The sequence below is a fragment of the Mixophyes fleayi genome, chromosome 1 (assembly GCF_038048845.1).
Source record: "Mixophyes fleayi isolate aMixFle1 chromosome 1, aMixFle1.hap1, whole genome shotgun sequence".
Classification (NCBI taxonomy): Eukaryota; Metazoa; Chordata; class Amphibia; order Anura; family Limnodynastidae; genus Mixophyes; species Mixophyes fleayi.
The window spans coordinates 308,409,638-308,423,899 of NC_134402.1; the positions used below are offsets into that span (position 1 = coordinate 308,409,638).

Here is a 14,262-nt window from a genome sequence, read left to right on the forward strand (position 1 = left end):
CAAAGGCATGAGTGCATTATTGGTGGTCCATAAGTGTGTAAACACCCCTTTAATTTTTTTAAAAAAAATTAGAGTTGACTTCAACATGGCCATCATACTAGCCCCATACCCTAAAAAGTTTTCCACCACACTCAGATCATATATGTAGACACTGGCTTAATATTTCCATTTTAAAAGGGGTTTTCCACACATGGACCACCCTGTATTTAAGAGTCTTGTACAGATTAGGATGTGGACCTAGTACAGCACAGAGTACAGCTTACGATTTTAGTTCCATCAGCCATCCTTCCTTTGCCCCCTGTGATTCTTTTAGGGTAGATTTATTAACATTTCTAAAAGGACAAGTGAAGGTATTGCCCATTGCAAACAATCAGATTCTAGTTATCATTTATCTCGTAATTAGATTAAATCATAGCTAGAATTTGATTGTTAGCTATGGGCGATATCTATACTTTTAATTTTTTATGTTTTAGTAAATTACTGTTTGGGAGTAAAACCTTTTTTTTTTTTTTTTAAAAAAAAATAATCAATTCAATTAAATGGAGTAGATGTTAGGAATATATCTGAGAATCAAAGCTCTTTATACATGCCCCAAAGAAAAGTCCATTTGAACGTACACTTAGGGGTAGATTTACTAAACTGCGGGGTTGAAAGAGTGGAGATGTTGCCTATAGCAACCGATCAGATTCTAGCTGTCATTTTGTAGAATGCATTAAATAAATGAAAGCTTGAATCTGATTGGTTGCTATAGGCAACATCTCCACTTTTTCAAACCCGCAGTTTAGTAAATATACCCCTTAGGAAGCTGTAAAGTCCTAGCTAGGGTCAATTGAAGCAAGGGCATAGCAGGGACAAGTTTAGCAGGACTATGCAAATACTACATCGTGGACATATGTGGCTGTGTTTCAGGAAGCACGCCCCTAGGATAATAAATAGAATTTAGAGCCTGAGGTGTACTGCCAGCAAGTGACTGTTTCAGAGACCACTGCAATAGATTTCAAACATTTTCTGTGAATCTGTGAGCTGGTGTTTCTGCTATTACACTGTCTTTAAGAACAGGAGCTCAGTCATGGTCCATAGACATAGCTTACAGACCAGGTTGTAAATTATAAATAGGGCAGCTCTAGACCTGTAGTGGTCTGGTCAGCACTAATAGCCATTGGTAAGAGCCTTGTGTAGAGCCACAATACAGTAAAAAAAAAAATACATTAACTGTATTCTTGTAATTCTATGGTGTGGTTAAGTTATCATAGTTATTACTGCAATAAGGTATTTCATTATATACAAACCTTCATATGCAATATAAAGTGCACGCTCTCAAATTTGTGTTTTTACAAATCAAAACATAATTAACAATCATCTAATCCACCAAGTCCTAAACTTTGTTCAATCTAATCTCATGTGACAAATAACTCACACCAGATTTGAATGCATCATTATTTATTGAACAAAAAAGAAGCTGTGTGTGAAGAAGGTAAACCCTTACTGTTTCCCTATCAATACAGAAAGTGACTTGAGATAAGTGATTGTCACTGTTTGATCATCAGGAGTTGCTGCCACCTCTCTATAAAAGCAGAACCTTTGGCAGTTTTGTCTGGAACATTATTTATTACCTTTCAGATTTTTCTTAACACCATGTCAAGGAGAAAGGACATCTGCAGTGCTCTCAGATGCAATTGTTGTTGCACATTAGTCTTGACATTTCCAAACAATTTGAAGTTCACTATTCTACAGTGAAAGGTTATTTAAAAAAAAAAATATGGAGAATACTGAAGACAGTTGCCAAACTACCCAGGAGTTGGCACTAGTAAAACTGTATGGCTGAAAAGAAAATATATGTTTTGCAATGGCCACGTCATATACTGTATGATGTAAGAAACAAACTTATGCAGTCAACGTTACTCCAAGTTACAGATGCTAAATGTGGTTTTTATATCCACTGAAACTCTGTACGAAAGAGTTCTTGTTAGCTCACTTTTTGCTGAATAAATAATGACAAAGTAAAATCAGTTTGGTCTTATTTGTCACTTGAAATTAGATTTATCTCATTTTAGGACTTGGACTACATTGTTAATTATGTCTTGATATAAAAGAACACTTGAAAGAGGGAATATATAAGCCTGCCTTGTCAAGAGGTTGAAGAGCATTGTTGGACTGTGGCAGACATTAGGGAAATTACCTCAGTTCTGCTGAGGCAAACATTTTTTTCATACAAGCAGCATGTTGTCCCTTAATCAATATGCTCTCAGCAGGAGTGAGTATAGCCAATGCAGACTGAAAGATGTCAAGGGGATCTGATGGTTCAGTGAAGCATTAGAACATAGGTAATTGATATTTTGCATTTATGTTTAAGTATTAAAACTTCACTAAAACAGCAAAGGTGGCATTTTAGAAGGGTGCCCCATATTCTTGTCAGGTTTTCAGTATTGTCCTGAGTGGGGTCAACTGTGTAAAGGAAGTGGACAAAACTTTTCATGTGCAAGTATGCACTTTTTCAGGAATATGTTTGCACTAAACATAACATGTGTACACCAAGAAGTTTGCTCATAAAAGTTGCACTATTTTCTTCTACATTTGGTTACATGCATTGAAGCACCAGTGTGAGCTACATCATCCACCTGAACTATCCAATCATAATACAAACTACGTAACTATGGTAATTAATGCACACCTGTGGCCGAATGGAGGTAGCCATTTTGTGGCTTGAACCAATATTCATGAAATACTTCAAGAATGTCATTAGTTTCTTAATTATTGAGTAGGGTGCATGCTTATGAATAGTGATAAAGAACTATTTGTATGTGCATCAAGGGGGACATCTGACAAAAATTGCCATTTCATATACAGAATATTTTGGGTCCTAACCGCTCCGTACATGATCGAGATGCCCACTTTCCTACAAGACAGCATGCAAGCCCTAATCCAAATACCATCTATATATACCCCCATATGTATAATAGGTCACAATATACAGAGAATGTTTCAAATCCTTGTAAATAAAGCAGATTTAATATAAAAAGATGTGACCCTTTGGTTTGTGCTTTGTGACCCCCAAATGCTAGAACATTGCTCCTAAATGTTTTGCATGCTAACAAAAACACTAGCATATTAGCTTTTAAAAGAAAAAAAAAAAAAAAAAAAGAAAAAGAAATGCAAGTTCATGTATCTTAAAGCATTATCGCAACTCTGTGGAACATGGGGCAAGCTGTTAGCTGAAAAACACTTTCTGCAGACGGGCTTTTAACTGAAGGGTTTGTTGATGTTTTTGAGTGTATAGAACAAAATTAAAATAGTGCAACTATTATGAGCAAACTTCTTGGTTTACACATGTTATGTTTAGTGCAAACAGATTCCTGAAAAAGTGCGTACTTGCACATGAAAAGTTTTGTCCATTTCCTTTACACAGTTGACACCGATCAGGACAATACTCAAAACCTAACAAGAATATGGGGCACCCTTCTAAAATGCCACCTTTGCAGTCATACAAAAAGTGTAGTTTAATTTAATTGTTCCACTTTATCTTCAACTACTTAAAAAAGTAGCACAAGAGCTATGCTAGTGAGTTCAAACATGTATGTTGTGTGGGTGAAAGGGGGGTGGTAAAGACAAAGGACAGCATACTTCTGGCTCCCTGAAGATACAGAACCTTCACCTATACCCCGTTCAGACTGCCTCAAAAACCCGAGTTATTGCCAGGGGAAGCCCCAATGACCGGGGTCGAGGCTGAGTGTTAACGGGTGCCCTGCTAATTCCCGGGTCGGATGACCTGGGAATTAGACCCGGGTCTTTTGGGGGGTTATTTCCGGGTCCGAGCTGGGTAGCCTCCAGTCTGAATGGTGAGACCTGGGTTTTTCAACCCGGGTCTCAACGAAACCCATTGAAAACATAAAAACAAAACAAAAAAAACAACTTACATCAAAAGAGGAGCCAATCAAAGCTCCTCTTTTGATGTTCAGTGTGAACCCGGTCTACCCAGTAATTTGCTGGGGTGGAAGGTTCTGTCTGCAATATCCTGGGTTCATATACCTAGGATATTGCTGAGGGGGCAATGTGAAAGAGGTATATGTTAGATACATTCTGCATTCAGGTTTTGTTACGCACCTTTAATAAAGCAAAAAATAAAATAAAAAATAAAAAGTACACACAAGTGTACAATATATATTATGTATTTTTATGTTGTATTTAGAGTTCAATGAAACAGTTTATATTTTAATACGATTATGTGCTGTCATGTTGTGGCACTATTTTAAAACCGAGCAGTGCAACAGTGGCCAAATTAGAGCCTCATAACAGAATATTTTCATAACACAATACTTCCAAACACAGCAGCTCAGCCACTGGGCTGCTACTGTTTTACTGAACTCTGCAGACCTCTTATGTGCATTTAAGAATTTTGGATATAACGCTGCTGTGGGTCATGTCCTAAACGACTGCTCGGTTAACCTATGGTTCAGTAGGCAGTTACAACTTTATTGGCTATTCTACCGAGACAAGTATTCAATGTTGCTCCCTCCAGTCTTGTGATTGACCAATATGGACTAAACTTGTTACTGTTGACATCTCCAATAGCCACCACAAGCACTATGTGTGTGCTGTCTTTTCCCAGCCGAGCCAACTGAATTAGTGCAGCTCTCTGGGATTCGGCCAGCTAACTGCTGGAAAGGAGGGACGTCCAAACACATGATAATTTAAAAAGTGCAAAATACATACAATGGAACATCTCAGCTCTATGAGATGTTTTAGGTTATAAAGCATGTAAAAATCTGTATTCACCTTTCCCTTAAATACCTGCAACAACCCCCTAGTCTCAATTGTCACTTACCGTACACCGATTGCTCTGTCTTCAGCAACCCATTTATAGATATTTTTTTAAGCAGACTTCGTGCATGAACAGTGATTTTATAGAGCGGTTTGAGAATAGGCCAACTACCCACATCTGGTCTTATCTTTTCCAATTTCCCAATTTTAGCTATAAAGAATTAAAAATAAATTTTGAAGCTGAAAACTTACCAATACCATAGGGTCTCACAATAACATGCCCCCCATATTTGCTTTAGTAGCACTGACCTAGTTGAACTGTGGATAGCGTATATACAAATTTGATGGTAGCTGCTATATTTCAATTTATAGGGAGAGTATGATGCACGTGCAATTTCTAGGGAGAGTATGATGTATGTACACAGTGTAATTACAACATTCAAATCAGGTTTGCCTGGAGTAAAATAAACTTCATTTTTACTTAGCTGTGCAATGTGCACAAATATGGCCTAACCAACAGCATTGGGTCCTCTCCCTGAGCCAACAGAATGGGGAAGAGTAGGCGCAAACAATGCTGTGTTCTATTTTTAACACATACAATGACGATTTCCCAGAACCTCCTTCTGTCCAATTATTATCTGTTTTAGAAATTAACACACAGCTGTTTATTTTTCATATCCCCAGAACTGCTGATGTCCACAGAAGGTCCGATGCAGTGCCAACAGGTGAGAGTACTGTCAAGTTGTAGGGGAGCCCAGATTTCTGCTAGCTGGGGGAACAAGGCTGGTGACATATTCTTTAACAGGTAACACAGTTGCTTCGAAATGGCCACAAGGCAAAATTAAGTGCCAACATGGGCAGCCATTTGAGTGTATGCAATGCAGTAAGATTTCACATCACATGCGTGGTGCAATTTAAAAAAAAACAATTTGATACTGCATCACTAGTAATTATCCATTGAATTAATCATTTCCTTCACTGTTCATTTGGGCCCAAAACAACCAGCAACACATTATCAACATATGGTCAGAATAGATTAGATGTTGCTTAAGACTATTCTGCCACTGTCCATGATTGTGCCAGTATGTGCATTCACTGGCAGGCTGCAGTGACCAGAACCATTCAGATCCGGTCATCCAGTGCTCAGGCTGAATGATCAGATCTGCCAGTGTGCAATGAGCTGTACATTTAAAGGGTAAGTAGAAGGTAGATTTAATCTATGTAAACTTAACTTTTCATGGTATTGACCAGGTTTTCAGTGCCATAGACTTCATAGCTTGCTAATGTTTACTCAGATCATACCTATAACTTTTGTGTTCCTTGGCTTGTCCAGTAAATATTTTAACTGGTAATGTTATTTACAACTCTCCAACTGCAAAGAAAGCTCACCGGATAGTGACTATCTGTTATTTACTGAGCAATACCTTTGCAACCCACTTTTGGGTAATAGAATTGAAATGTCACACAAAGATGCCACTCAGACAGCAGCTTCTAGCATTGCTGTGTGTGTAGAATTTGACATTAGTACATTCTTTAGCAGAATATGTAGCTGTATTGTGGTGCTGGTAGATTGTTGTAATCTGTGGCTGCATTGTGTGGTGTGATTGTTCTTGAGAGTAGATTTGTGTTATAAAAATGAACTCTCTTATGGTAGAGGAGTTTGAATTTGCTAAATGAAGATTGTCCCATCTTCAAAATCTTTCAGTAGAAACAGAAATAACTGTTTCAGTGTCTGAATAGCAACGCCATGAATAAATCTATTAGCATCTTGTATGTGAGTCTATACTATTTTCCCATATATTTATGAGCATTATAATCATATTGCGTACTGTGTGCAATGAATTATCCAACACCTAAACTAAGTAGTGTGGCATTATTAAGTTATGTGTATGAACTTTTATCAGGTAGCAAAAGTCTTACTTATATTTAACGTGTGACACGTGTCTGCACCATGTTGTGAATACAAACAGATCCTTTATGCTTCTCATCACCTTTCTGCCACTTACACATTGTTGTCTCCTGGGCTCTGCTCCTCTTCCACCTCCTCTTCCCCGGGGACCGGACTTTTTGGGTCCTGAACCTCGGCCTGTGGCTCTAATCTTATTCTCTTACTCTGTTCCTGACAGCAGAGAAGAAAATGGGAAAAGTGGTAGGGGTGAGGATAAAGTATTAGAATGGACACAAATGGCAATAAGTACAAGTGAGAAGATTGAGAGGGAGAATTGAGACATAGGATGAGAAGAGAGGAGGGGGAAGAAATAAAAAATATATACAGGTCATTATTTTGTACATACACCAACTTATACAAATCTTTCTATAACTATGTGGGTATGTATTATGTAAGAATAAACATTCATAACAATTACAGACAAGAAAAAACAGAATGTGACAATACAGCTCACTCACTTGCTCTTCTGTGTCATCAGATGTTTTACACGGCCTTCGCCGTTCTTCACAGTCTAAAATGGAAGCACTTTGCTGTGGTATTAGTATATCTTGCTGTAGATGCACTAACTGTGGTGGTGGTGGTGGTGGTGGTGGAGGAGGTGGAGAGGTACTTGGCAGGGGCTGTGATACTCCCAGGTGTGATGGTATGACTTCAGCAGGCAAGATTTCTGGGTATGCCTTCTGGGGAGAACCCATAATACACAATGTATCCTTGAGGATAAAAGAAGTAAGCAGAAATATTCAGAAGCATCACCACTATCATTAAGTTAAGTACCTCACCTATTCTTACTAAATAGAATGAGATTATACAAATGTAGTTTTAGTGTGGCCTCAGCACTCTTTAGTACATTTAAAGCAGTCCTAAGAAAACTTTACTTGCCATACTTGAGAATGACTGTACAGTTTAGGCAACTCAACAAGCACAGTTACTTCTTGTGCTGACTGCTTTACCTCTAGTGAACTCTAGCAGCTGTATGGGGATAAATGGGAAATCTTATAGGACTATAGAAGTGCCATTATTTCAGATTACTAGAAGTGATATAATGATTCACATAGAAGTCAGTAATCACGCAGTATCTATAATAGAAATACCAAAATCAACTTTTTGGAATCATGGCCTGATAGCAGGGATGGTCTCAAGTAATTGGTGGCACAGTATGATGACATTTGAGTTTCCTCTCCTAACACAAATGTCATCATAAAATGGAATTCAACCACCTCCCCCCTCCCCCAAACAAATTGCATACATTATCTTGCCTACAATTAGTAAAGCAGGATAAACTGGAAAAGAATTGGCCATATGGTGTTCAGCCAAAGTGTCCATATCACTTTCTGGACCACATGGGGCTTGTTAGTGGAGTCAGAAGATGACCACACGTACAGACGGATAGCATTTAACTTCCAACTGGATGTATGAGCATGCTCGATAATCTTAATGATTAAATCCTAAATATTATTAGTCATAGTTTTCATTTTGATGTGAGGCACAGCTATACAGGGCAATTGACAAAGACATGTACATTTAAGTCTTAATATTTAGATTGAACAAATACAAAGTCTGAATAAACAATAGGTAGTACATTTGAATAGAAAACTTATAAAAGAAAAGGTCCCAGTTTCAAATTTTGCATGATCCCTCACCTTATCACTGTGACAAGATGAAGACCTTGACCTTGAAGACTGTGACATATGATCCCGTCTTTCTGGTGAAGAGGATTTAGAATGTGAGCTATGTCTGGAGTGGGATGACTTTTCTGTAGAAGAGCGCGATGAACGAGAAGAGGAAGACGATGAGGAGGAGGAAGAAGAGGATGAGGAGGAAGAAGAGGAGGAGGAAGAAGAAGAGGTCCTCCTTCGTCGGGAGTCAACCACAGCCACCTTTTCTATGTCTTCGGCCACTACAGGTAGCTCCACTTCTCTTACACAGTCTTTATCTTCACTAGGCAGCAATCTATCTGTACTATGATGTACAGGAGACAACTCAATTGGAAATGATGCATCAGGATGCTCTTTAACTTGTTCATCTTCCATTTGTGATTCTATCTTCTCTGGTGTATCCATAATTTCCTGGCTTTGGGAGTTGCTATTCCCAGGTGGCACAATCTGGCCTGTTGCAATGGTTATGTCCATAAGGCATTCTGACTCGGGAAGAGTTTTCTCTGCCGATAAAGCAAGTATATCTGAAGTCTGTACTTCTCCTTTAATGGTTTGTGAAGTTGCAATAGCAGTATTTATTGTTTCATGTTCAGGAGAACATGTTTGCAAAACAGACTTATTAGCTGCCTCTTCTTGTGATGGGTAGTCTGATGCGGATGTAAATTTTATTATTCTGGTTTCTTCCACATTAAGTTTAAGAGGATGTACAGAGATATTTTCTTCTGGTTTCTCTTCCTTAACAGTGTCTTCATAATCCCCAGAAGCTTCTTCTTTCTCCTTTAATTCATAAACTTCCTGTGGGACAAATGGAACATTCTCTTCTGTCATCTCCACACTAGTAGACTGCTGAGCATCTGTGGATATCTCTGAAGCTGGTACATAATTTTCCTCTGGACCAACAGTAAGGTCTTTACATTCTCTTGACGTTGGTTCCAAATCTTCAAGGACAATCGCTTCATCAATTTTTGTTATAACATCAGCTTCAGCTGTATCTATTACTACAGGTTCTTCCTCTGTACTTTCTTGCATAGCAACAGGTGCTGGGGATACTGTATGGTTTTCTATGTCCAAGTTAGTAGGAAAATCTTTTGTAACTGCTGTAACCTCATTCATTTCTTGGTCAACAGGGTTGCCTTCCTCTGGTGTCTCAAATTCAAGGTCGCTCTGATTTTTGACAGTTGTCTCATGAGTTAGCTGATCACCAGAAATACTATCCTTTTGAGCCTCTAGTTCAGAAGCAGTATTGGACAATTCTGTCGTGCTTGATGAAAATATTGAAACTGCAGGAACAATTGAAGGAGTTTCAGCCTCTGTCATTGCACCAGTATCTTCCTGTATTGTTACTGCTGTCAACTCTACAGATGTCAATATGCTAGAAGTTTCCTGTAAATTAACAATAGCCTGTGAAATTTCATGTACCGCCTGAGGATTTTCTTCTTCATTATTTGATGATACAGACAAAGGCGCTAAAGGAGTAGCTTCTGGTTTGTCAGATATTTCTGTCAAAATTGAATGAGACTCATCTTTTAATGCGGATGACGTAAATTCTTCAACTATACATGTTACCTCAGATGGCTTCGGTGATTCCTCCACTGGAGCGCATGGAGACATTTCTGGGGATATTTCAGAAACCACAGCTTCTGGTGGTACAAATTTGGCAGATTCCTGTACTTCCATTATATTTTCAGATACATTCAAAATTTCTTCAGCAATTCTTGGGGCTACATCTACTTGCATCAATTCTGCCATTTCCTTTATCATGGGCATTTCTTCCTTAAGAGGACTCCGTTTAACTAAAACATGTTCCTCCACTTCTGCTGGGCCAGAACAACACACATTTTCTCTCAGAGAATCATTAGGGACAATTTCAATGCTTGTGGCTGACTCTCCTTCGGTTATCTCTAAAACAGATACACAGGGATCATCTAACTTTGTTTTTTCAATAGGCTCTTCTTCTAGTCTTACCGCGGTTACATTTTTGGTATCCTTCACTTTAACTGGATCAGATAGTTCTGCCTCTGTTTGTTCAACAGGTTTTAGGTCTTGGTTTTTCAATTCAGATATTACCAACACACTTTTCTCCAAATTAAGTGGCTCATTGAACACCTCTGGTGCTTGTGATGTATTAGGAATATCCACATTTTCTGAAGTTTTTATAATTTCTGATTGGTCCTGGTGTGAAGTGGATTTTCTAACCCTAAGCTTTCTTGTATTAGTTAAGCTTGGAACACTAACTGGGGAAACCACTTCTGGTTTCTCAGATTCATTTGGACCACTAACACACACTGTTGAACTCACATCTGATTTCTCTGTATCTACCTTCTCTGAGACAGACATAGACTTAACATTTGATCTTCCCACTTCAGGACAGCTTGACAAGGACAGGCTACTTTCTTTAATGTTGGCATGAGGTTCTGGGTCTTGCTTCTGTAATATGGACATAGCTTTAACACCCCTAGAGGAGGACTTTTCCACTATATGCAGACTCTGTTCACCCACAGATATTTTTCCTTCTGATTTTGTGCGAATTGGTGGCTTCATTAGAAATAGTGATGACCTCACTTTGACATCTTTTGTGGTAGGGCGTTCAGTGACAATCACGGATGCACTCTCAGTCTCTTCTTGCATTTGTGAATCTTGTAGTTTGGTCTTTGTTTTTTCAGTTTCTTGGGGATGGTGAGGAGTTTGTTGGATCACACAAGGTGATACTGGAGGCTGGTGTGATGCTGGATCTGAAGCACTCTCAGTCCGCTCTCGAGTCCCACGCCCCCATTTCTGAGGAGATTTGTGACTCTTAGAGCTCTCTTTGTTGAGCAGTCTTATGGAACTTGCTTTCTCAGTCACTGGAGACACCTGCTTTTCAGAAACCTGGTGGTGGATGCCTTCCAGAGACAGCATCGGTGGAACACGCTCTTCTGATATCTCCTCTGCCTCAAGAGATGATATTTTGGAGACAGTTTCTGATAACTCAGGTGGAGAAGGTGAGCGCTTGACTTTCGGTGACTTTTTGTGCTGTTGAGCAGCAATGGTCCTTGAGGACCTCCTTCTTTTTGGCGTTTCTCCCTCATCTTTCTCAGTTGTCAATTCCTTTTCTTCTTCCATTTCTTCCTCCTCTTCCTCACCCGCCTCTTCTGCTTCTTCCCTCGTAGCAGGTGCATCTCCTTTAGATTTACGCACACGGGTGGATGCCCTACGTGTCTCCTGCTCCTGCACTGGTTGTGTAATTACAGCTGGCTTTGAGGGTTTGACCTACAAAAGGAAAGCATATAAAATTGAGCCTGCAACAATATAAATTACTTCATATGTGATGTAGATGTATATCAGTTACCTGTTTGACCCGAGATGACCTTCTCTCCCTCTTTCTCGGAAGCTCTTCTTCAGAATCATCTGGATCTTCCAAAACTGAATGACTTTTTTCTGTTACAAAAAAAGATGCAATCTTTAATTATCCAAATCCACAAAAAAGATGTTTTTATTAACATAATTTTAAAAGCAGTACTGCTTGGTACATAATTATGAGGACAATATAGCACTGCCTTAATCATCTAATCTATCCTTCCAAAGCAGGCAGGCTTGTACTAAGCAAATTGCTGACCAGGGTTACTGTGAGCTTTAACAGAACTATTAAAGTCTGTAGCTGAAATTGGGGGGAAATTATGATTTTAATTAAAAACTATGATAAACCGGTATGTAATCACACGAAATGCAAGACATTTTCCAGAAAAAAAACATACAAAACATTTACCAGAGTCTTTCCTCACATTGCCCCTTGGCATTTCCCAAATTGTTACTTGCTTTTCACAGTAACTCTACAAATGAGGCTATGTCTATGCGCATGACATTATCACCAAAACAACAATTTTTTTCGTTTCATTCAGATTCAGAAATTTCTAGATAAATGTTAACAGGACAATCTTACATTACCTACATCAAAAGAGAAATTTCAACCCCTACAGGCCCACATGCGTTTCAGCCCATGAATCCCAGACTATTTTGAGGTTAAATGGTATTTCCAATTGGTAGTAGATTGGGATAAATATATTTTTACACAGTTTGACCTCACAAATATATTGCCACATTTAGGGGGGTATTCAATTGTTCGGCTTGACGGACGAAAAACTTGCGCTCAAACTATTACCGTTAATACGGTAAAATTGCGCTTAAAAACCGTTCATACGGTAATTTACTCGCTGAATTTCAGCTCGCAGCTCAAGGAGCTGCGAGCTGAAATTCAGCAAGTAATTACCGTATTAACGGTAATAGTTTTAGAGCGCGAGTTTTTCGGCCGTCAAGCCAAACAATTGAATACCCCCCTTATTCTTTAAATTGTAAACTATTTACTTTCTTACAGATTACACTTACATTTATAAATGGTGTGTGTGTTTTGCTTTTACTTTACTTTTTATCAGTTTTTGTTTTTTAGCATAACTAAATGATGAAACTTTTTTATTTTTCACTTTTTAAGGAATCTGCCAGGGGCAGTGCCATCTAATGTTATGTTAAAGAATGTTATCATCTGCTTTAATAAAAGGGGCAGATTAATCTAACGGCTGGGGAAATACAAGTTATAGTTTTCAGCCATTACAAGGAAAGCAGCTGTCAGCTTTTATCTCCCTAGTGCAAACTAGACAAATGAAAGCAAATGTGTAAATTTTTACTATGGATTTAGTGCAGGGCAATGTTAATAAATAACCCTTTGTGACTTTTTAAATGGCAGTAGTGCCTAAAAGAATTATGGGATTTTTTAATTAGAGCAGCAGCTCAAAACAATATGTCATTTTAAAAGTAAGCAGATAGTAAACACAGCGAGGACATTTATGAATGTGAAAGAAAAGAAGGGTAAAACATGTATTAATTGGTGAATTACATAACCATGACAACTGGATTGTCAAACAACTACAGTTATTGCATAAAGTTTATAGATGCTCCTTGATGTGCGCGTCACTATACATGGGAGTAGGGAATGAATACATACTTGAAGTGCGTTTTCCCATTTCTATTTCTGGCATCTTTAAAACAGAACAGACAATGTCAGGGTTCAGATTTTCATCCTCTGACTCTGTTGAAGATTCTGTGAAGCAAAGACACTATATCCAGATATGCCAAACAGGTGTACAGTTCCTATCTGAATTAACAACTATGCTTACAGTTAGGAATTTAATCAGTTCGAAGACCTAGGTTACGCAAAATCTTGGGAGTTGATACAATCACACTCACAACTGCAGCAATAAAAGGTAAACTAAATTCAGTAACATTAATGCAGGTTTATTAGAGTGGAATGGTCACTATATATAACAACATTTTGTAATGTATTATATGAACATTACCTGTGTATCAAACTATTGATTTGTCCCTAAAATGCCTACAATTGTTAGTTAACATATGAGGACTACCAGCAAAGAATAAAAAGAACAAATTAATCTGACCCAATATTTATTTAAACTAAACCCCATGCCATTTTAGTTTTGGCTACAATTAAAAACAAGTTGGATGTACTTTTTTCATGTAGAGCAGTAATAGTATGGCCCTCGAACATTCAAAAGAGCCACACAGAGACGCAAACTAAGCAAGCTGTTGGGAGGAGGGAACTGGGGCCCACAGCTCACTAGTTCCCTGTGCAGCGGGCGACCCCCATTATCTCCATGGGCCCCGATGCACCACACCTGCTGTACCATTGGTAACTCCGACACAGGTCACACATTACCCTTAATCTCAGAAAGAAGTTAAAACACTACATTTAATCAAAGAGACACCTATCTGTAATAACATATCAGCAGACAGTTTAAACAAGTGCTACAAGTTATAACAAACAAATCTGACAATGAAGAGGAATGAGCTGGGGACCGCAGGTGAAAGCTCAGAGGGCCACCTGTTGCCCATCACAGATGTAGAGTCTGATTT

General features: G+C 38.5%; 1 protein-coding gene across 1 annotated transcript in view; it reads right to left on the reverse strand.

Moving 5' to 3' along the window:
* The window catches only part of ACIN1 (apoptotic chromatin condensation inducer 1), a 59,284-nt gene that overhangs the window by 17,106 nt on the left and 27,916 nt on the right, over positions 1–14,262 (reverse strand). Inside the window, exons 4-8 of the mRNA XM_075211394.1 lie at positions 13,337–13,432; positions 11,690–11,778; positions 8,347–11,610; positions 7,165–7,416; positions 6,765–6,877 (exon numbers count right to left, since the gene is read on the reverse strand). Of these exons, the coding sequence (XP_075067495.1) occupies positions 6,765–6,877; positions 7,165–7,416; positions 8,347–11,610; positions 11,690–11,778; positions 13,337–13,432 (3,814 nt within the window). The remainder of the gene's footprint in view (positions 1–6,764; positions 6,878–7,164; positions 7,417–8,346; positions 11,611–11,689; positions 11,779–13,336; positions 13,433–14,262) is intronic.